General features: G+C 42.2%; 2 protein-coding genes across 2 annotated transcripts; both read left to right on the forward strand.

Moving 5' to 3' along the window:
• The first annotated feature begins 222 nt into the window (after window positions 1–222).
• Window positions 223–3,819, forward strand: LOC307084252 (glycerol-3-phosphate dehydrogenase [NAD(+)], cytoplasmic-like). The gene is made up of 8 exons (XM_079748556.1): window positions 223–347; window positions 988–1,165; window positions 1,412–1,552; window positions 1,858–1,996; window positions 2,139–2,251; window positions 2,587–2,823; window positions 2,959–3,065; window positions 3,272–3,819. Exons 1-8 carry the CDS (start codon window positions 304–306, stop codon window positions 3,366–3,368), a joined length of 1,056 nt encoding a protein of 351 aa, XP_079604682.1. The 5' UTR covers window positions 223–303; the 3' UTR covers window positions 3,369–3,819.
• A 1,406-nt stretch (window positions 3,820–5,225) lies between these two features.
• Window positions 5,226–20,576, forward strand: cers5 (ceramide synthase 5). The gene is made up of 10 exons (XM_079748261.1): window positions 5,226–5,529; window positions 10,213–10,318; window positions 11,992–12,122; window positions 12,291–12,348; window positions 12,496–12,546; window positions 13,583–13,675; window positions 15,141–15,269; window positions 16,327–16,433; window positions 17,865–18,021; window positions 19,548–20,576. The coding sequence occupies exons 1-10, from the start codon at window positions 5,357–5,359 to the stop codon at window positions 19,716–19,718; spliced, it is 1,176 nt and encodes a 391-aa protein (XP_079604387.1). The 5' UTR covers window positions 5,226–5,356; the 3' UTR covers window positions 19,719–20,576.
• Window positions 20,577–21,342: the final 766 nt, after the last annotated feature.

Here is a 21,342-nt window from a genome sequence, read left to right on the forward strand (position 1 = left end):
TTATAATAAAGGATATGTGAAAGTAAGTTTGGTATTTTGTCGTCATTCAATGCTACGCCATTTTACAATGATTAAATTATTTATTTAACATTGATACGATAAATTGTTTTCCTTTACCAACGAATGGATTGACTTAACTTGGTTACTTAGTGGGTTTGCCGTGGGCCACCATGACTGATCAACCAATGAGATGGGGCCGTCCTCAGCTGTGGGGAGTCATAGCTGCGATGGTATAAATACACTGTCTCTAGGTCTGGCGCTCTTCGCACCCGTAGCTGAGACGGCGATACGAACCAACCTAACATGGCAGTGGGAAAGAGAGTCTGCATCATTGGCTCTGGTAACTGGTAAGCATTTAATTAGCATTTCTCTTCTCGTTAGAACAGTGACCGAGTTATTCTGTATCTGGAACCCATTTAGCAACCTATTTTAATGGTTCGATGTGTTTCACACTCGCTTTTCTCGCTTAGCTATCAACTTATATGGTGAGCCGAAAGTTGTGTTGAAGGTATTGTCACTCACCCCCGTTTCTGTGAGGCGATACTGTCCTCGTTGTCTGGCGGTCTATGGGGGACCCTCATGGGGGTTAATTTCTAGGATATGTGATATGGGAAAGACCTTGGTGGTGTCTATGATTGAAGAATGGGTGATGGATTGTGTCAAACTGTTCGGCAAACAGTGTTTATCTAGTCTGGACTGATTTCTACAACGGAAAGCCATGATTGTTTTTCTATACAGCAATGTATTGTAGCCTATCACATATGGGGTTACAGTAGATCTATACTTCCAATATATGAATTGACAATAACGCATAGACTATACTTCCAATTTAAAAATGTAGCCTATACAGTTGTACGTAGCCGTGTTATTGAATAAAAGTGTCTACCTCACTAACCAATTTAATATTTACATATTCATTGTTATGGTTCTCGAATCAGTAGCCTAACTTTCATGAAAGCCTGGTAAGTCGCAATGCTCTGTCTCCAGGGGGTCTGCCATCGCTAAGATAGTAGGCGCCAATGCAGCCAAGTATGACCAGTTTGACACGACGGTGAACATGTGGGTTTTTGAGGAGATGATCGAGGGCAGGAAACTCACCGAAATCATCAACATTGACCATGAAAATGTTAAATATTTGCCCGGTCACAAGCTTCCCCCAAATGTGGTGAGCAGTACTATAATACTTGAACACATTTTCATGCACTATTTCAATCGTGTTGAATATATGGTTTCCCGGCTATTAATAGTCAAAGAGAATGTCAAAATCACGATGATGGTGCATATTTACTTTTTTAAGTACGTTCATAATAATGAATCAATACTTTAACAAGCTCGACAGTAATAGGCCCAGAGCTTCACTATTCTCGTTGATCTGTTAAAATATTATTTTCTAATTTCTTCCGTCTCTTAGGTGGCAGTCCCTGACTTGGCGGAGGCAGCGAAGGGAGCCGACATCCTGATCTTCGTGGTGCCCCACCAGTTCATTGTCCGAGTGTGCGACACCATCAAGGACCACATCAAAAAGGAGGCCGTTGGCATGTCTCTCATCAAGGTGGGGGGCAGCAATTACTTAAAGAAATGATCTCCTTCCTACGGAGGTGACGTACAGCATTTTTCTTTTGCACACCTGCTTTTATCAACAAGTCAGTGGGCGAAGTTCACTTTCTCTCCTCTGGATACTTTTGAAGAAATCAAAATAATTCCCTAGTGATTTCCTTACAAACTATTAATTACCACCTACCAAAATCAGGTATGGAATCCCGTGCTGGGCATTCTGATGATCCAATTTGTATTAAGTTGGTATGTTCCCTTGTATGTTGCCCTTGCAATCATCCTGTTGGTGGTTGCATCTTGCAGGGTGTAGATGAGGGCCCAGAGGGACTGAGGCTGATCTCTGAGGTGATCAAAGGAAAGCTGGGCATCACAATGACCGTCCTTATGGGAGCAAACATAGCCAATGAGGTCGCTGAGGAGAAGTTCTGTGAAACCACCATTGGTACGGACCATATATTTAATAGGAAAGTAAATGTATAAAACGACATGATTTATATACATTTTACAAAGCTAAATAAGTTCATGCTTTTTTGAGCCCTTCGTGGACGAACTTGCCAAACAAGAACTGTGCCGGTTTTGTTCAGGTTGCAAGGACAAAGTGAATGGACCCATTCTGAAGGAGCTGATGCAAACTACTAACTTCCGTGTGACTGTGGTGGCGGAGGCGGACGTAGTGGAGATCTGTGGAGCACTCAAGGTCAGAGGTCCTCCTTTTGTGTTAAATAAAGTTAATTTGGTCTGCCAGACTATAACATGGCTGACCCATGCAGCTGTAACTTTGATAAGATGTTAAAGACATTTAAATACTTGGTAGCTGGGTAGCAATTGTTTTTGCGCCCATAGTAATAGCATCTATAACTAATCACTCTGTTTTTTACCAATACATTATATATTGTATCGCTATGTGTATCTACAGTATATTTTGCACTAATCCGTCTGTTTAAAGTGCATCATCATCCTGCCTCAGAGCCTGAGAATATACATATTCAGGACCCTTGTTTCTACTTGTGTGAATCGTTGAATGAACCGTAGAACATCGTGGCGGTGGGCGCAGGCTTCTGCGACGGCCTGGGTTTCGGAGACAACACCAAGGCTGCAGTCATCCGCCTGGGGTTGATGGAGATGATCGCCTTCGCCAAGGTGTTCTGCACTGACGGGCCCGTCACCCCCACCACCTTCCTGGAGAGCTGCGGCGTGGCCGACCTCATCACCACCTGCTACGGCGGACGCAACCGCAAGATCGCCGAGGCCTTCGCCAAAACAGGAAAGGTAGGTGTATGCCTTGTGACCTGAGATGGGAGGAGGTCTCTTTTATGTGTCCCTGTGTGTTTAGTTCCAGAGTGAATCTTCATGCTCGTTTGTGAAACCGTGGGTAGTCAATATGTGAACCGTGTGCCCGTCTAGACCATCGAGGAGCTGGAGATTGAGATGCTGAACGGACAGAAGCTTCAGGGACCGGCAACTGCAGGAGAGGTCAACCGTATCCTGAAATCCAAAAACATGGTTGACAAGTGAGTTGCTTTATATTGGACACATTTTACATTGATACAAAATAAATACCAATAAATGTTTGTAAAATAAGCAATATGCAACAAGACTTTGGTCAAAGTTCCTGTAAGGGTAATCCTGTAGGGTTATGGTGCCACTGGTATCAAGGGATAGAAAATCCCTCCTAACGAGCATGAAACGGACAACATTCTTCTCTTGTACTCTCCAGGTTCCCTCTGTTCAATGCGGTTTACCAGATTTGCTTTAACGGACACCCGGTCACAGAATTCATCAGCTGCTTGCAGAACCACCCAGAGCACAAGTAATAGAACCAACCAACCACCGCAGGACACTTGAACATGTAGGCTGAAGCTAGCCGAGGTGACTACACAACGAAAACCTAGTGGCATGACAATTGTACCTCGTCTAATTAAACTGATCATCGTCTTTTGTTGAAGTATGGAAGTGCCCTACCGCGGCTTTAACCCATAAGACCTAACCCCTAGGCTTTGTTTAAATACAGTATTACTGTGTTACAACCAGATGTTACTGAAACACCCGTTACAACTGGGTATGATATTTAAGGTATTAGTAATTAACATTGTGACTTGAATAAATGTGTCCTTCATTTCAACATAACTGTAACTTAAGTGCCTTAGCATTGCCAATTGACAAATATGTACGCTTTGTTTTTACACCCATGTCTGATGCAAGTGACATCAGTTTCTTAACCACAGTGCCGCAGCTATGCCCGGTTTTTTTAAGGAATAGTGTAATATATGCAATAATTTGTACTGAGCTTAATAAAGTACTTGAAGACTACACGTGTATAGTTATTTTACTGATATTATTACTTCAGATTGTGTCACGTTTAACTTTTTGAATTGGAATGATCGTGCTGGAGCTTGGTGATAGGTCTTTAACAAAGGCATGCTCTTTTCTGCCTGACTGTAACCTGATCTGAGCCAGACTAATCTGCTACTCTAAACGTTTCACCTTTACCATTTTCTAGACTGGCCATTTTGACCTTTCTCAAAGTTCATGGCCTGCAAAGACATGAGTCCCCTTTGCACGTGGAACAAGAACGAAAACGAGTCTTGCTGAGATAATGTTAAATAAACTTGGAACTGATTAATAGATTAACTAAATTTTTTAATACATATACGTATATTATTGACTGTTGCTCTATTTTCTATTTATGGTTTAAACATTTATCATGTAAGAACTAAGCCACACAATGTAATTTAATCAAGAATATGGAGGTGGGTCCGTATCATGATCAGTTTCTGTATGGAAAGAAGAATGTATTGGTTTTAGTAACACCTTTTATTGGATGACAATTGAGAAATAAATCCTATGACGCAACCACAGGAAATATTGAAACCGTGGAGAAGTACTTCACCCATCTTGAGCATGTCTTGAGCATGACAAACTAATGGCTACAGAGCCACTGCAAATCCTATGGTCTTCCTCTAATGACCATGCATTTATTAATCGTTCTTTGTTTCATGGCCACCATCCCTTGCATAGCTACTAAGCCAACTACCCATTACTTTTCTAATAATAACATGATGCACCAATAGGCGAAGGTGCATCTATAATAAGATGGTAGAGTTTGAATAGCATTGCAGCTGCCTTATCATAGGTAACCTGAAGAAATCAAACATTCCTATCCAATATACAGTAGCCTACCTATTCTGGCCATTAAATGAATGTATCGACCTGCATGCAAAAAATGTTTGGCTTTCAGCTCGGTTTAATTATTTTAACTCCATAAGTCATTTTAGTTTAGTCATTTTAACTCCATAATTGTATGATGCAGTTTACTTTCGGGTTGGAACTAGATTAATTTTCTGTGTCTTAATAAATGTTAATATCATTAAATTGCATGTATGTTCATATACCGTGAATGACCACTTGGTGGTGCCCTTCTCCCTTTAATCCGCACGTTACTTCAGGTCAACTATTTGATTTCTTCCTGTTTCAGCAATTGTAGCGTCGTATGTCTATAAATCCGTAGTTCTGACTAATGCAAGTCAACATCTATAATAAAGGGGAACGCGGATCAATTCAAGGCACAAGGGATATGGTCATGAACACTGAAGGGTCGTCCACCCATCACTTTTTGAGCGTCTTGCTCTAACCGTCGGGAGGCGGCACCGCCTTTACTTCCTCAATCCCAATCCTCCTTAGGGCGGTGGTTGGGTGCTGGGGACTCATCCATACCGGCCCCAGGGTTGAGACGGCATTCTAGGACATTTTTTCCCCGAGAAACGAAAACTATTTGGAGGGTTTGGCAGTACGAGACTAAAGCATGGCTGCTCTTTCAGCCTGGTTTTGGAACGAACGGTTTTGGCTGCCACACAACGTGACCTGGGCGGACCTCGCAGACCCGGCTCCCGGGGTGGAGTATCCTAAAGCACGGCACTTGTTGTCCGCTCTACCCCTGGCTTTGTTGATATTGGTCGTGAGAATACTCTTCGAGAGGTTTGTATGCAATAATAATATAGTTCCCAAATTCTTATAGTAACTTTCACAATATGTTAGATATGGGGACTTGGTTCGCAGTTTTAGACCATAGTCGTAATATTAGCTATCAGCATCACTACTGATGTGTTGCTCCTTCGTTCTTCCTTTCGGTCTCCTCCGTACAGCGGAGAGATGGATATCTGTTGTTAGATGGCGCGAAAGGAGGGAAACTGTACATTGTTGTATTGATTAACGATCGGAACATTTGCATTACACAAAGTTTAGACTCATAGCACATTGTGTTTCTTGGCTAAGAAGAGCGCGCTCAAACACACGCGCGCGCGCGCACACACACACACACACACACAACCACACACAAGGTAGTTCAGCTTGAGCTGTATGTATACGTTCTTGTTTAGGATAACTTACTTTACTCTACTATGCTTATTTCCTTTATTACAAAGTTGTAACAACTGGTTCATAAATGGTGGAATTAACCATTATTAAGGAATATTTTCAGACCGAAACACCCTATTCATAGTAAACAAATCGCACTACAGTGAAATACGCATGCCTCAGGTGTGTCCTCCTGGGATCATGCACGCCTGCCAGATCCCTGGTGTTTGGTTCACCATGTGATATGCCCTGTGTTACATTCAAAGAGCTCGATGAAATAAGAAAACTACTAAGCTGTCTAGTGCCGACAGCATTGGGGAAGTGTATTGGGCCTTTGTGCTCAATGTTAAATTAGTAAGCTTCAGCCATTGAGCACCTCAAAACCATTCACTAAGAATTATTCATGTGTTTCAACGTTTACACGCACGCACACACACACACACACACACACACACACACACACAGACACACACACACACACACGCCCACACGCACCCACACGCACACACTTTGCTTGATAGACATGCCTTAATAGCTGCACTTGATGACATGTCTAAAATTGTCATCACGGCCATATTTGTTTATGTTTTGCAATTTCATCTGCCCCATGGGCAGATGAAATACACTCAAAATTGAATTTACCTAATACATTTGAAAGTACCAACATTAGAAGTATAATGAAAGTAGTAGGAAAAACGGTCTATGCGGTTTAAACATTACAGCTGTATATATGTATCCAAAAACGATTCTTAACCATGTGCAAGGCAGGCACACATTTGTTTATTTATTAAATGAAAGCAGTGAATGGGATTCAACAAGTCAGTGCTCACATTACGATCTTCCCCATCCACCTTTCATACGCTTTTAAACGACGTCCACTGTAACTCTCGCCTCCTTAAACGGCTATTAGAAATGAACAATCCCCTAAACCCACCCGGGAAATAGAAAAAGGTAGAAGATTCCCCGAGAAGGGACCCTACTTTAGGAGTCCGATGTCTGCACAGCAGGTAGTCCATTCAAATGTACTATCGACAAGCCCTGCGCCTAGTTGTTAGACGTCAGAGTAAGAAAACACGACTGTGTTTATTAAGCCATTGCATCTAGAGCCGGGGTAACGGGGTTGGTGAAGGAGCAACGAGAGACAAGGTTCTGATGCTCGGTTGGGCTCACCGGGCCACGTCTCACCTGCTTTCTTCCGTTGCCAAGACGCAGGTGAGGCAGATGCAGGGCAAGGGGTCGATGTTATCCGAAACCATTTACTGCTACCGCTGAAGGGTGTTGCGCAGGCCTTCTTTCCACTTATGGGCTCATTCATTCACCCATAAGTGGAAAGAAATTACAGCCAAGCTTGGATTCCTTATTGCCCTTCACGTCGAAGGATGCAAAGCCATGGACGGGTGTTGAGCGAGACACATGCATAAGTTGCACGTGATGTCTCTTACTCTGTCACCCACACTGAAACCCTCACTCACACCATTCATTGTCATCAATACCCGGTGTTTACACCATGAGTACGTGTGCTCACATGTATCCATGAGCAATTGGTAGAAAATATGTGCAAACTGTAGCTGTTTCATGGTCTAAATATTAGAGTCCTCATAATGTTGAATCCCTCATGATGATAACCAAATTGGACAACTGGTAAAACATGATAGTTTTTAATGATTCCACCAATTCCAAATCTCTTATCATTTATATATCCAAGACACTTTTTGAAATAACTTTCTTTTAACCAATTGCATTAGGCCTTATTGTGCGATCATATTCCTGGCGCTTGGCAATGAGTTTGTTGAACAACAGTCAGGCTACTTTCTCCGCTCAGGCCCCCAAGCCTTTCTGATCCATGTCATGGGTTGAACGGTGAACCACAAACAATGATGTGTACTGGATAACACTAAGCTGGCTTCTTGAGCTTCTGTTGCTAGTCGTTGCGTTTGGCCTTGGTGACCGACCAAATGGTCCAAGGTCTGGCATAGCAAGATCCTGACCTGTTGCAGGTATGTCGCCCGAGGGCGATACATACAAACAGTCAAACAAGAGTCATCTTTAAATCAGACCCTCATGAATGTGCGCTAACCAAACCCATTCACAACCACAGCTGGATTCTCTTAGGGAATGTATTGTCATCATTTTTGGGGGGAGTTGAAGCCGAGGCTAGCATCGGGTTGTTCCAGCTGAAAGATGAGATTAGTATCTCTAGGGTCGGGAACGTTTGTTTTCAATGGAGAACCAGATAGTGCAGGTACATGCAGGCCTAAGCAAAGGCCGGATGATTCACAGCGATGAGATAAAAAAAACAACAAGTGATAACAAGAAAAATAATAAGTGTGAGATTGTTTATTTATGGTGTTGGCCACAAACAAAACTCTGAAGTGTGATCGCTCGTAATTCGATTCAGTGGCTCTGGTTGTGGCGCTGCAGCCAGTGTCACGTTTCCACTAGTAGAAAAAAGGTGTTGTGCCTCACAGAGACAAGGAGACACTCTGTGTGACTCTCCCAGCTTTTGTTGCCCTTTATAGAACCTGCCCTTTCCATTGTTTTATAACTAGGCCAATACTTGACAAACTGGATCTGTGAATTCATTCCTAATCTAATTCCAGTATCTCAGTGGGTTCACAATTATATGTTTCATTAAAAAAATTATCTAGATGCCTGCAGTTGTTATCGTTCGTATTGGAGTTTTTCCTGGTATCATCCTATATGGCTCTTCATCTGTGTTATCTTCTACTGTCTTCTACCATCACTTCCTGTTAGCTTTAGTCATGAAACTGGTTCATACACTAGAATGCATTGTAAATACTAAAAGAAAAAAACAAAAAAACAGCTTGCATTATCCATCTATGAGCGTTCGTTTTTTCTTTAACTGAATAGAAGCAGTAGATTTCCTGGAAAAGTTTCCTCCCCCTTGCAGTCTTCAGGCGGTCTGTCTCCTAACGCTATGTCATCATGGCCCATGTCTCAGGAGCCACCACCAGGGCGACAGTGGCCCTCAGGGTAGAGCAGGTTGTCTGGCAACCAGTAAGGGTAGATCTTCGGCTCCTCCTAGCTTGGTGTCGAGGGGTCCCTGAGCAGGACAACTGCTCCTGAAGACTGGGCTGTTGCATTGCATGGTTGACACTGCTGTCGTAGTATGATTGTGTTGGGAATGATGTGAGGCAATAATGGTATGAAGCCATTTGATTGGCCGCATGTCTGACACCGCAGTGTCTTTTCTGACACCGCCGGCTGTGTATGAATGTGTATTTGAATTGGTACATTTGAGGCGATAATTAGCGCTCTGAGTGGACACAAGTCTTAAAAGGGAATGGATGGAGTCCATTTTTACCGCTTATTTTTGCCACTAATGCCATAGGAGGTGTATACACATTCGGCCTGGCCAATATGAACTATTTTTGATGCTTTTCTCCCATAGTATTCTGAGGGGGATTGGCTGAACTACTCTTTCTTTACAACAACTCAACATGAAAGGTCAGCCCTAGCATTTCTATAGCACAATTCACAGTGCAATCTCAGCCCGTCTAGTCAATATTTGTCCCCCTATACAGACAATGTCCTTTTCTTTGCAAGTAGGTTGCATTTTGGAGAAAAGTATGCTTGTTCTGAGCAAATAGAGTTTTTGAATACCTGATGAAAATATAGCCCACTGGAATGTGTATGGTTATTTGATCTTTGCATATTGTTTGCATTAGATACGTTTATTTTACCCTGGACATGTTATATTGCACACCTAGTGTTTCATAGTTTCTGACCATGAACTGATCTATAAATGAGCCTGCTTTCTTCTCAGTGGCCAATATTTAAGAATAAAGGTTATAATAAGGGTTTACTATATTATATAAACCAGTTTAATTCCAATTATTATTTGAGTGTAAAGAGAAAAACACCATCATCACTGTCTTTGACTAACATGAGCAACTTGAGATGAGACAACTTCTCTGTGTGAAAACCAAAACGGTGAGGCCACAGGCGTTACAACTGCTTTCAACTCCCCTTTGTGTTCTGTTTGCCACTGAAAGGTAATTTGGTTTCAGCGGTCCTGAATTGTATTAGGTGTAGCACCAGTGAGATGTTGACTAGGTCTTATCCACAGCTGTGATCTGTGCTGATATTCAATGAATGACACAAACATTTCCTGCAATCAGATACTTCCTCCAACGCCACTGTCACTCATCAAAAAGCTAAGAACAAGCTTCATAGCCTTCCACGGTCACAAGGGCTTCATCTTTGTATTTATGGGTATCAGTGGTCACCCAAGCATAAGATTGACTGACCGGATGTGTTTTCTTTCTTCCATCACTGTGACAGATATGTGGCCAGCACCTGTGCCCGGAGTCTCCACCTCCAGGCAGAGATCAGCTTGAGAGCCCAGCCCAACACTGTGCTGGAGAAGGTGTACATGTCCATCACAAAGGTAGAATGTTCTCACTGTGGCTCACCAGTTAATCGAACAACTCTTCCCTGTTTTCTTCTTTTGAAGTGTTGGGAACTGCAGCATGACTAACATTAGAATCGATTCCATGCATGTTGATTTGAAAAGGCATAAAAATGACCTTTTTGGTCAAAGTCTGACTATGTGTAGGACCTATTTGTCCCAGCGTCTTCCATTGCATTGTGCGTGTTTGTAGTTGGTGTATTCCTTCATTCAGCTGGTTCAGGCAGAACAGAAGGATTGTGGAAAATAAGCATTCGTCATTCTTGATGAAGTGACTTGATGAAGTCCATTAAAGGGCTTTAATGGATTACTTATGTGGAAGTCAAGCCTTCACGTTTGGGATTCATAATGAATCCCAAACAAAAGCGATATTGGGGGACACTGCCACCCAAAGGACATCATTTGGGTCACAAAGCTGCAGACTGACCAGTGCCCTGGCAAACATGGCCACTCCCCGTTCACAATGTCCACTTTAATTGGCCTGTCACACCCGCTCCAGCTACCTGTTCATTGGCCGCCCACGGTCCTCGCATGGTAAAACACAGCAAACAAAGGGAAGGGTTAGGATTGGCTGTGCTGCACAAACATACCCATACATGCCCCGAGGCAAGGCGCTTTAACAACATGAGCCATTCTGTAATTGTTTTATTTCATCCGGGGCTTTAAGCTATGCTAACTGGAAGGAGGCGTGATAGAGGATTCACACTCCTCCCTTTTCATCTCTTCCGTGAGCAGGTTAGAAGATTCATGCAGGGAACTTGATTTGATAGTGGTTTTGTAAAGAGCAAGGGTGAAGCTTAATTGACTTTATTGAGCGGTCTGCTCCAAAGCTTTATACTTTAGTTACAAATGGTCCTGCCGATGGTTCTCTCATATCTCACTTATACACTTGGTTCCTTCTAAGTTCAGACACTTCAAAGTGAATAAGCAAAGACAAATAAATGGTGTAGTTGAAGTAAGGCAGTAGATAACAATATTGAAGCTCTTTGGTGCTTATTCATATGTTCTGGCCGTGGTTCAGAGTCTGCAGCTTCAGTTTTTGTTGCCTAACAGCTACTTGCGCTAGGAGGAACTGTGAAGGAAATGTTGACGTGTCATGTGGTTCTGGCAGCCAAAACCACACAATTAAAACAGGGGAATAAATCAAAGCAAAACAATATTATCCGCTTGCAACGATCTTCTCTATTTGTTGCTTTTATCACTTCTTATTTTGATCACATTGAGTTCAAGAAGTGTCCTATATAAATGAATTCCACTATCAAGATTATTCTCATGAATTTTGAGTCACATGGTATGGACAGTTGGAACATTATGTGGAGCAATTTCAGGGAATCGTGTGAACAGGACAGTCCTGAACATGAACAGGCATGGAGGAAAACACTGACTCAGTTATCTTTCACATCAACCTGCATTTGAATAACCGTTTGATAAAAGTTTCAGTTTGAATTCTCATGACTTTTTTATAGTTTTTCGAGATTTGACACGTTTTGGAAAGGTGGTTTGATTTTGGGGTCCTTTTTTATTTACATCTTGAAAAACCAATCAGCCCCTGTAGCTCCCCACTGTATCTCCCTGTACAGGTTGTGTCTTATTGTTTTCCATCTGACTTGTGTCTATTCACCCCCTCGGCTCGTTCCGGTTCAACCCAACAGAACCCAGACTCGCGCCACCTGGAGGGCCTCTCCAAGCAGCTGGACTGGCAGGTGAGGAAGGTCCAGCGATGGTTCAGACGCCGCAGGAACCAGGACAAGCCCAGCACACACACCAAGTTCTGCGAGAGCATGTGAGTGCTTCTATACTCAGTGGGGTTAGCTTTTGAGTGGTAGATTTGGTTTGTTGGTAGTTTGGTTTTGTTGCGGTGGTTGGGTAGTGGTGAGGGATTTGCAGAGGTGTTTGATGTTTGCATAGATTGCTTCACTAAGAGCCTCATTGTCTGTTTTTTCCTCATTAGGTGGAGGTTAACATTTTATCTCTGTATATTTACCTATGGAATCCAGTTTCTTTGGCGGGTAAGTCAGCCAGTCCGTGGGTTAAGTGTGTACTTGGGGAAAGTGTGCTTTGAATTGCTTTTCAACAGCAAAGGGCTCTTGTTTGTTGAGCCTGTTAGTTCATCTGTTTGATGAACTAATGAGCTCCTCTCTGTGTTTCTGTCCCAGTGCCCCTGGATGTGGGATACGAGGCACTGCTGGTACAACTATCCATATCAGGTGAGATGCAGCTTGAGATGCACAGCAAAGCCCCCTTAACCCAATACCCATCCTCTATTTACTCCAGCCATGGAAGGAAGTTGGAACTTCCAGGTTCAGAAAGTATAACTTTGCAGTGTTATACCAGTACACTATTTTGGATCGGGGTTGAATGGTAGAAACACAACTGGTGTTATGCTAGATAACAGATTAAGATGTTGCTGGGCTCTCAACTTTGAAAACCTAAACTTTCCAACACTGCACAAACAATACATCCATAGATTTGTTTAGAAAAAAACATTGTCGTAGAACATTTTCCATTTCATTCTTTACACTCCTTCGACCTACAATGTTATGTCATGTTACTAATTTGATGGTGTCATGTGTGATGTTTATTTTAGTGGAGTCTTTTGATTTCCTGCTTTACTGGGGGAGAGGAGGAAGTATGCAGATTTGTGAATAATGTCAAAGAAGTCGGGCAGGTTTTTCATCTTTTGGCGCAGGGTAATCTGAAATGCCATTATTTGGCTGACTATAAGGATGCAAACCAAATTGTTGACCTTCTATTTATCCCGAGGGTGAGTTACAGATTTTCCTGTTTGTGAGTTGAAAACATCTTATCATCTATTTCCATCTGCCCAATTTTCAGTCGCAGTACGCACCTACAATCAGTAATAACAGTGGGCCAGTTTTGAGGGTAAATCGTATCACACTCACAGGTTCCTCCTGTGTCATTGTGACATTCTTTCTATTGTTGCCGTCCATTTCCTTCCCTTTAGCACGCGTACACTGCTTGTTTAAAAACCTTCTTCAACCCCCCCCCCCCCGAGCAGTACAGTTTATATGTGCCCAACGTGGGTCTGAGTCTTCTTTCCGGACTGCCATCTCACCTGGTCAGCGGCTTTCGGACCCCCTGAAGTTTAACCTGACTGTCATCCAGATGCAAAACAGCCCAGAAAGGGACAGGATTGGATGAGATAAATCGTGTGATCGACTGAGGATCAGGCTTTGGGGGATGAGGCTTATATGTTGTGTTGTTTTAACTGTCTCCACATAGGTCCTGACTCCAGGGCTGTATCACTACTATGTGATGGAGCTGGCCTTCTATTGGTCGCTCATGTTCTCCCAGTTTACTGACATTAAAAGGAAGGTAAGAGCTGTGCGTGATTGTGTGTGTGTGTGTGTGTGTGTGTGCATATTAATGTGTTTGGGTGTGTTTATGTTTGTGTGTGTGTACATGCGTTCATGCTTTCGTGCATGTATTACCAGTGGCTGTGGAAAGTATGGTGCAGGTTCCATTGTGGTTCACTGGGGGAGGTCACAAGCTGTAAGCATATGACAACCCAGCGCCCATCCAGGGCACCCCCACATAATCATTAAGACGCAATGATGCCAAGTCTAAGCCTGATACTCCGAGCGAGAGAGAACATCATTTCCCTCATAATGTTTTGCAGAATGAAAACCTGAAATTGAACAGACTTTTGATCTGAGCTTGTTATTAATTTGTGGTAAGCTTGGAATATGAATTCAGGACATAGAAAGAGCCATAAGCGTTTGAATGATGGTATGCATTCAAAAGTATACATACAAACACATATTCATTAGTATATTTGTGTTGTTAAGGCCACAAGGGTGAGCTTTAAAGATATTGGAATTGAGCCAGCACTTTCCATGATTTGACCTCTGTGTTACCTCTGGTATTCCCACCGTCATGACCGTCTTTGTTCTAAAAAACTTTAACCCAACCATCATTTACGTTCAAGGGGCCTTCGCCTCTCAACTTTGAAGACTTTAACATTGTATAGATAGGAGGTTTAAAGATCCTTGGGCTATCTTATACAGAAATACTAGTGTCGAAATAGGACTGGGCAATTTACATTTTGCCCAGGTTGTGGTATTATACAACAGACTGAAATCTATCAGGTTATTTTTATGTGAAAATAATATATTATTCCTATTTGTTAATTTCCTCATTGTTTGAATCATAACAGTAGACTGTTGTGAAGACCGGGAAGAGAGAGGAGACACACCCCCATTTTTTTATTTCACCACTAAGTTGGCAGTATCTGTGAAATATGTACACACATACTCAGAGCAGGAAATAGTTCGAGCCACAATGAACCCTCTGTCAAAAACAGGTGCCACTCATAACATTAATGATAGGTTTGCCCCTTTTATGTTAGTTGCTGTAGACAAAACAACTGTTGCATAAATGTAATGTAATATGAAGCAGGACACGGGCAGAACACTAAACTAGTGAAGATATCACACATTGAACATTGCTGCTGCTGCCCAATGTTAACTTTGGGGGCTTCCCCTGTCTTTATAAATGCTGTACATCTTGATGTTTGAAAGCTATGCATTAATGTTATTCTTTTATTTAGATTTGTATTTGTCAATTAGTAGCTGATACTTTACCATAGTACAGTAATACTGTATAAACACAATCAGCAGTTAAGTGGCGTTAAAACCCCAGTGTGATCAATACTACATACATGCATACATACAAGCATAGATTTATGTCTGCAAGACATGATCAGTGACACACACACACACACACACTCACACACATTCATGCATGTTGACGTGCATTTGTCCCCCTGTTTCGTGTGCAGGACTTCCTGGTCATGTTCATCCACCACATGGCCACGGTGACCCTCATCAGCTTCTCCTACGCCAACAACATGCTGCGTGTGGGCAGCCTGGTCATGAGCGTCCACGACGCCTCCGACTTCCTGCTAGAGGTCAGTCTGCTGTCCAACGTCCGCCGGCCGATGACAAAGGGCCTGATTGTCCTCCGATCTGAAATTTTGAAGGAAAGGTCACCGCTGCTCTAAGTGGAACTAAAGCGTGTCATGGAGTCAGAGAACCAGTACTCTATTCACCGAGACAAAAGTCATTCATTTAGAGTACTTTGTGAACTGAAACTAAAACAAAACACCAACAAACTTGTAACGGAAACTCAAAGGTCAGCAACACTACGATATCTGACAGTGCACATTGTTTTAATGGGGTCTCTCTTTGAAGGAACAATCATGTGGTGTTTGATATTTGGCCATTAGAGGCAATCTCAAATGCTTCCACTTGGAGAGGAACCGACATCGGTAGGCGGACACATTAAACACTGGCAGGTGCTGTGTGGCCGGCCCTGCTCTCCTTCCAGCTATGGATCACGGGGCTGACAGTACATGTTATAAATACCCAATCAGAGCCTGCGTACATTGATGGCGTCATATTGAGAACTGGATCTCTTTTCACAACTCGATCATTTTATTTCCACCGATGTAGTTCCATAAAGAATCCCGATCATGTCGTAGAGTAGAGGAAGCGCGTCCAAAACCTTTTCTCTTTAACAATCTCGGTAACAGATGTTGTGACGCACCTCTCTGTGGTCACTTGATGAGTGTGATCGTATTGTCTGTTGTCGGAATAGGGATGTGATGACATGGAATTAAAAAAAGATGAGGCTTTATCTGTGACTTAGACTACCCTTGTGTTTAACCTAATCCAACAATCATGTGTCACCCTTTCTTTTGATTATGTGTTGGTTGTGTGTTAGATACAAGTAATTGGCTATAAAAAACTATTTCCAACATCCTAAAGGAAACTAAGGGCGTCCATGGGGATACTATTAAAAACATTGTACTGATATTTAACTTCAGTAGGGCTCCTGGAGGTAGGATATGTGAATATCTTTGATGAGATTTTTGGATTTAATTGTAGTTTGCCGCCTACAACTGGATCGGTTTTAAGGGCGAGGTGTGTCCCAATGTGTTGCTTATTTCTGCCTTTCTCCAACAGGCAGCCAAGCTGGCCAACTACGCCCAATACCAGCGCCTCTGTGACGTGCTGTTCATCCTCTTCAGTGTTGCCTTCTTCCTCACGCGCCTCGTCATTTTTCCATTATGGTTAGTGTCAAGTGTTGTAGGTGTCAGAAACATTGTACCATGGACATGAATATCATACTCATCCTACTTCTCTTTAAAGTTTGTTTCCGTCTATTATCACAAAAATGAACCCCCATCAACATCGCACTACATTGGAGATGAGAAGCCAGACGACTCGTGACTCTTATTTACGACCTCTCAGTGGTATACAATTAACGCTACATCCCCAAATCAATGGGCATGCCCATTGAGAGTGGAGGGGCGGGGGGAGGGGTCGATCCCACAGAGAGAGGCTGCCGCTGCAGAGCTGATCTGCTATAGCCACGGGGCCATAGGGAGCATGTTTTGGACACAGGTAACCTGAGCAGCCGTATTGGGTGTCGTGGTGCTGCAGATTGGGAGGGGGGTGGGGCTGGATAATAACGTCACATTGGAATGGAAATGCACACCTCAGCTTGGATGTGTATGCGGTGGAAAGGTGCAAACCGCTCCTCTCACTGCTGTTGTTGGGGGAAGGCGGTTCATTTAAAGGCCAGCCTGCAGGTAGGCACCCCTACCTGTTGGAACATTTGAAAAAAAAGGAAAACTTAAAAGATACAATGGAGAGGAGAAGGGTCAGGAATGTGTGGTTACTGCAGGACAGGTGCGGTTTGGGCTGACATGGTCCATACACAAAGGCAGTGGTCTTGTCTCAGACGTGGGGTGAGATCCAGCGTTGAAACCCAAGCTTTTTAAAGCAGGCCTGTGTAGGATGAGAGTGTTGCGCATCACACTGTCAGGGTCATGGTACACGGTGAGTACACAAAGAGTTAATTGTAATACATGTTTCAACAGCCCGTAGGTCAAACCCTGCCATGATAGCCATTTGTTTTTCCAGTAAGCCTGTCTTGCTAGTGGATGGTAACCTGAGGAAGTGGGCCAGGCATTTATCAATATTTAACTTTATTATCGCCCTTGCTCTGCTTGCTGGTTAGGGCATAAAAAAATATATCAACAACCTTTAATGGTTTTATTATACTGTTAACCTTTACTGACAGTATAAATAGAATGAAAATCTCAGGAAAGGCTGTCTGCTTTCACTTCCCCTAAAAGTGAAAGTGTGTCATTTTGTCATTTATTAAGTAAATAATTTAATAATTTATTAAATATTAATTTGGCTTGGACAGTACAGCAAATCAATCAAACATTTTAGTTCACCCTTAAAATGTAAAGATTTCCGAGTTAGCTAAGAGACTAATTTACATCTGTAGTAAACACCTGATATCCCTTTCTATTTGGACATAATAATAATAATAATAATAATAATAATAATGAGTCATAATCATCAAAATCATATATATATATATACATAGATACATATGTTTACTGGTAGATGGTTAGATGGATGGATGGTACTTTAATTGAAAATCATATATACTATTCCTGCTGTACTTAGTTTGTCTTTCCTTCCAGGATCCTGAACACCACTCTGTTTGAGAGCTGGGCCATCATCGGCCCGTACCCATCCTGGTGGCTCTTCAATTCCCTGCTGCTGGTGCTGCAAGTGCTCCATGTCATCTGGTCCTACCTGATAGCACGCATAGCCCTCAAAGCTATGCTCCGCGGCAAGGTAAGCCCCAGCCCAGCGCAGGCCACCGACCTAAACTACCAGAAAGCATGTCGATGATTGAGACCACTTGAAGAAAGTGAAGTTGTGATCAGTGAACAAAATACGTTTTTACTTTATATTTCCAATGCTTAATCCATTATACCATTTTGTTCCTTGAAATCTATTTGTTCCTAATTTGTGTAATGAATGAAATCTTTAAAATATCTTGAGATCTATCAGGAAAGTCCCACGAAACATCTGATTTGGGTTTTCTGTTCCTGTAGGTCATTGGATGTGATGTATTGTGCCGTCACTTACTGTATATTGACCCCACACACTCATTCAATGGAAGAAAATTTGCAAATGACTTCCACCTTTTTGGTCCCCAAAGATGCCTGCATATTGCACTGCTTTGGCAGTATATATATAAAAAAATATTATTTTCCCCTTATTTTCCCCCACATAGGCCATCAAAAAAAAAATTAGGATGCACTATGCCAATCCTAATGGTTTGTCCGTGACGGCTATAGTGACATGTTCTGATTTATAGTTATAACTCTGAAGAATTTATCTTTCTTTAGATGTTTTTCTGAAACGGCTGCCCCAAAGCTTGATTTAAAAAATAAGAACGAAATAAAATACCAAAGAAAATGTTGCACATTGGTGTAGTGTAGTTGGGTAAACACATTTTACAACCATATATTTCACACTACAATACCATGACCTTGCTGTGAGATGTATGTAACTGTATTCTTTCAATCTCTTTTGAAACTGTTGCTCGTTTCTCATTCCTCCTGCAGCGTCTGATTCCTCTGGGATCAGAGATCATGTGTATTTCTTTGTCTAAATCCGGTGACTCCTGCTCATCTTATCTCTGCTTCTCTTCCTTCGCTCTTGTCTGCTTGACAACATGTTACCTTCTTTGTGCTGTAAGTTTCCCTTTCATTCCATCTGTGGTGCTCCCTTTCCATATTTGTATTTATAATGTATTAATATGTGGCGCCATACTGCCATCTTGTGATTAAACTCGGCACAGTAAATATTTGCAGGAATTTCTTAGGTTTTGGTTTGCAGGTTAGTACAATGGAGAAACTCCCAGGGTCCGCACCAATGGGGTGTTGGGGGCCAGTGGTGTAGTTGGTTGTAGAGGTGTGAATGTTCCTCCAACTGTCTTAATTTGTTTTAGAAAACTGGATTATATTAGGAAAAGGAAATAATACTCCTTTACCTTTATATAAATATAAAATATAAATAATTATGCAAAGTGGTATTTAAATAATTGGTTGGAAAGAAGTGAAGTCAGTCAGCCTGGTCCCTATTCCCCCTTGATCATCCAATTTGAGACCCAATTCCCTCCAAGAACATCGACCCTGGAAATTCCCCACTAAGCTAACTCTGTTGAATGCCAGAAAAAGCAATTTATCGTAGCAATGCAACAATGTCCTTATAAACAACATGTGATGGAAAGTTTGCACTAATCTGAAAAACCCGTCCCTGAGTCAGGGGCATGGCTGATGAGTTGCTTCTTCTTTCTTTTGGCCTGCCAGGTGAGCAAGGACGTGCGCAGCGACATCGAGAGCAGCTCGGAGGAGGAGGGCGAAGCGTCCAGGGCCTCCGTCGCCCGGGCCGTGGCCCACACCCCTCTCTCTCCCAAGGCCGAGAACGGCACCAACGGCCACTGCACCTCTACTAAGTACATGAACCACAGTGGCTGGTGACACCCTGAGTGGAGGGGTCCTTTCTGCATCCAACTATTTCTCAGACGCTTCCCCCACCCTCTCAGCCACCTCACCCACTCATACATGGCAACAACAGCCACACTAACACACTGCCATGGAACAGCAGAAGGACCTTGAGGACCTTGAGGCCAGACACTGGGTTATAACAATACCATAACATTTACCTTAATTACTTTATAGTGAGGGGGTCGGGGAGGGTAGGTCAACGGAAGATTAACATCTGTTGAAAAGAATGATTTGTATATCCTGTTATTATGGCATTTGATTAGTCGTGTTTGTCTTAATGGCGAGTTCTGCTGCAAATTGCTTGCTTCTGGGTTCTCTTCCAGTTTTATTGGTCAGATGAATTTGGGTTGTTTTGCTTTAACACATTATAGATAGATAGCTTTGTTTATGATTTTATGCTAATTATGTTTAATATTGCGGTCACTGCCTTTTGAAATATCCAGGTGGGAGAAATGTACATCTTAAGTATCATATACTCCATTAAGTGCCTTGTAAAAAAAACTAATTGTATTTCTTTATTTGTGACATTTATTGACATTTGTGTATATGTTTCTTACCTCCAAAGTATAGACATGTTTATTGGTTGACAATTATTTATTTTACAACCAATCATATCATCTTGCAATTATTGAGGACAACTGGTGTTCATAAAACGGATATGATTGGCAATATTGTCACCACTGGTACATTCTTTTAAACAGTTTGTCGTCATATTACAATAATTTAGTATGCAACGGGAACAATTTAACCGTGGGCATGGGCATTACCATGACTTCCAGTAGATTTGTGCCCATAAATAAATCTTCAAGACTTTGTAATGGTCAAACCAAACATGAATATCAATTTCAATGAAAACGTAGTCCATCTAGTCTTTCATCACTTCTGTGTCCTGGTTTTCTGCTGAAATCTGGAGCTGTTTCTGTTTCTGCATATAGCGGTATCCTCGCAATACGCACAGGTAACCACCATAGACCGTCAGCAGCATCATTGATCCAGAAAAGGCCCGATATCCATAATCAGCCACTCGCTTTCCAAAAGCCATGGTGAGACCGATCCTGATGGAATTAAACGCAAATTGCAGGTTACACTTTCATGCAATCAAATAAGGTTAACAATTGTTAGAAATACTCCAAGAAAAACATTTGAGATTCAATTACTAATGTAAAGAGGTTTTTGATTTAATTTCTGCCTAGGGGTCTCTAAATCAGAACAATATCAATATACATTGTGAAGCAGTTTGGGAAAATGGGAGTTGTTATGTCTTCCCCACAATTGCCTGTGAAAAATCTATCTGGACGTTACTAAGGCAGAAATCATGTTTGACATTCAACAGATATTCACGTTCTGAATAACAGCGATGTGACAGGCTGTAGTCTTAAATTCAAAAATTCTGACTAAAGACGTGATCGCCCGTGTGAGCCTGGTGTGTCTAGCGGTGTGTATACCTGCCAAGCAAATGGGCATTGTTTGATCAATATTTAATCACAATAGGCGATAGCGAACCCTTCATTAAAAGGGGAGATATCATTCCAACAGGTGTGAGCAAGATAAGCCATACGAGCCGTTTGAAAATTAGCCTTTTCCTGTATTTTAGTGA

This window comes from Pollachius pollachius, assembly GCF_949987615.1.
Source record: "Pollachius pollachius genome assembly, chromosome: 12".
In the NCBI taxonomy this organism is placed as follows: Eukaryota; Metazoa; Chordata; class Actinopteri; order Gadiformes; family Gadidae; genus Pollachius; species Pollachius pollachius.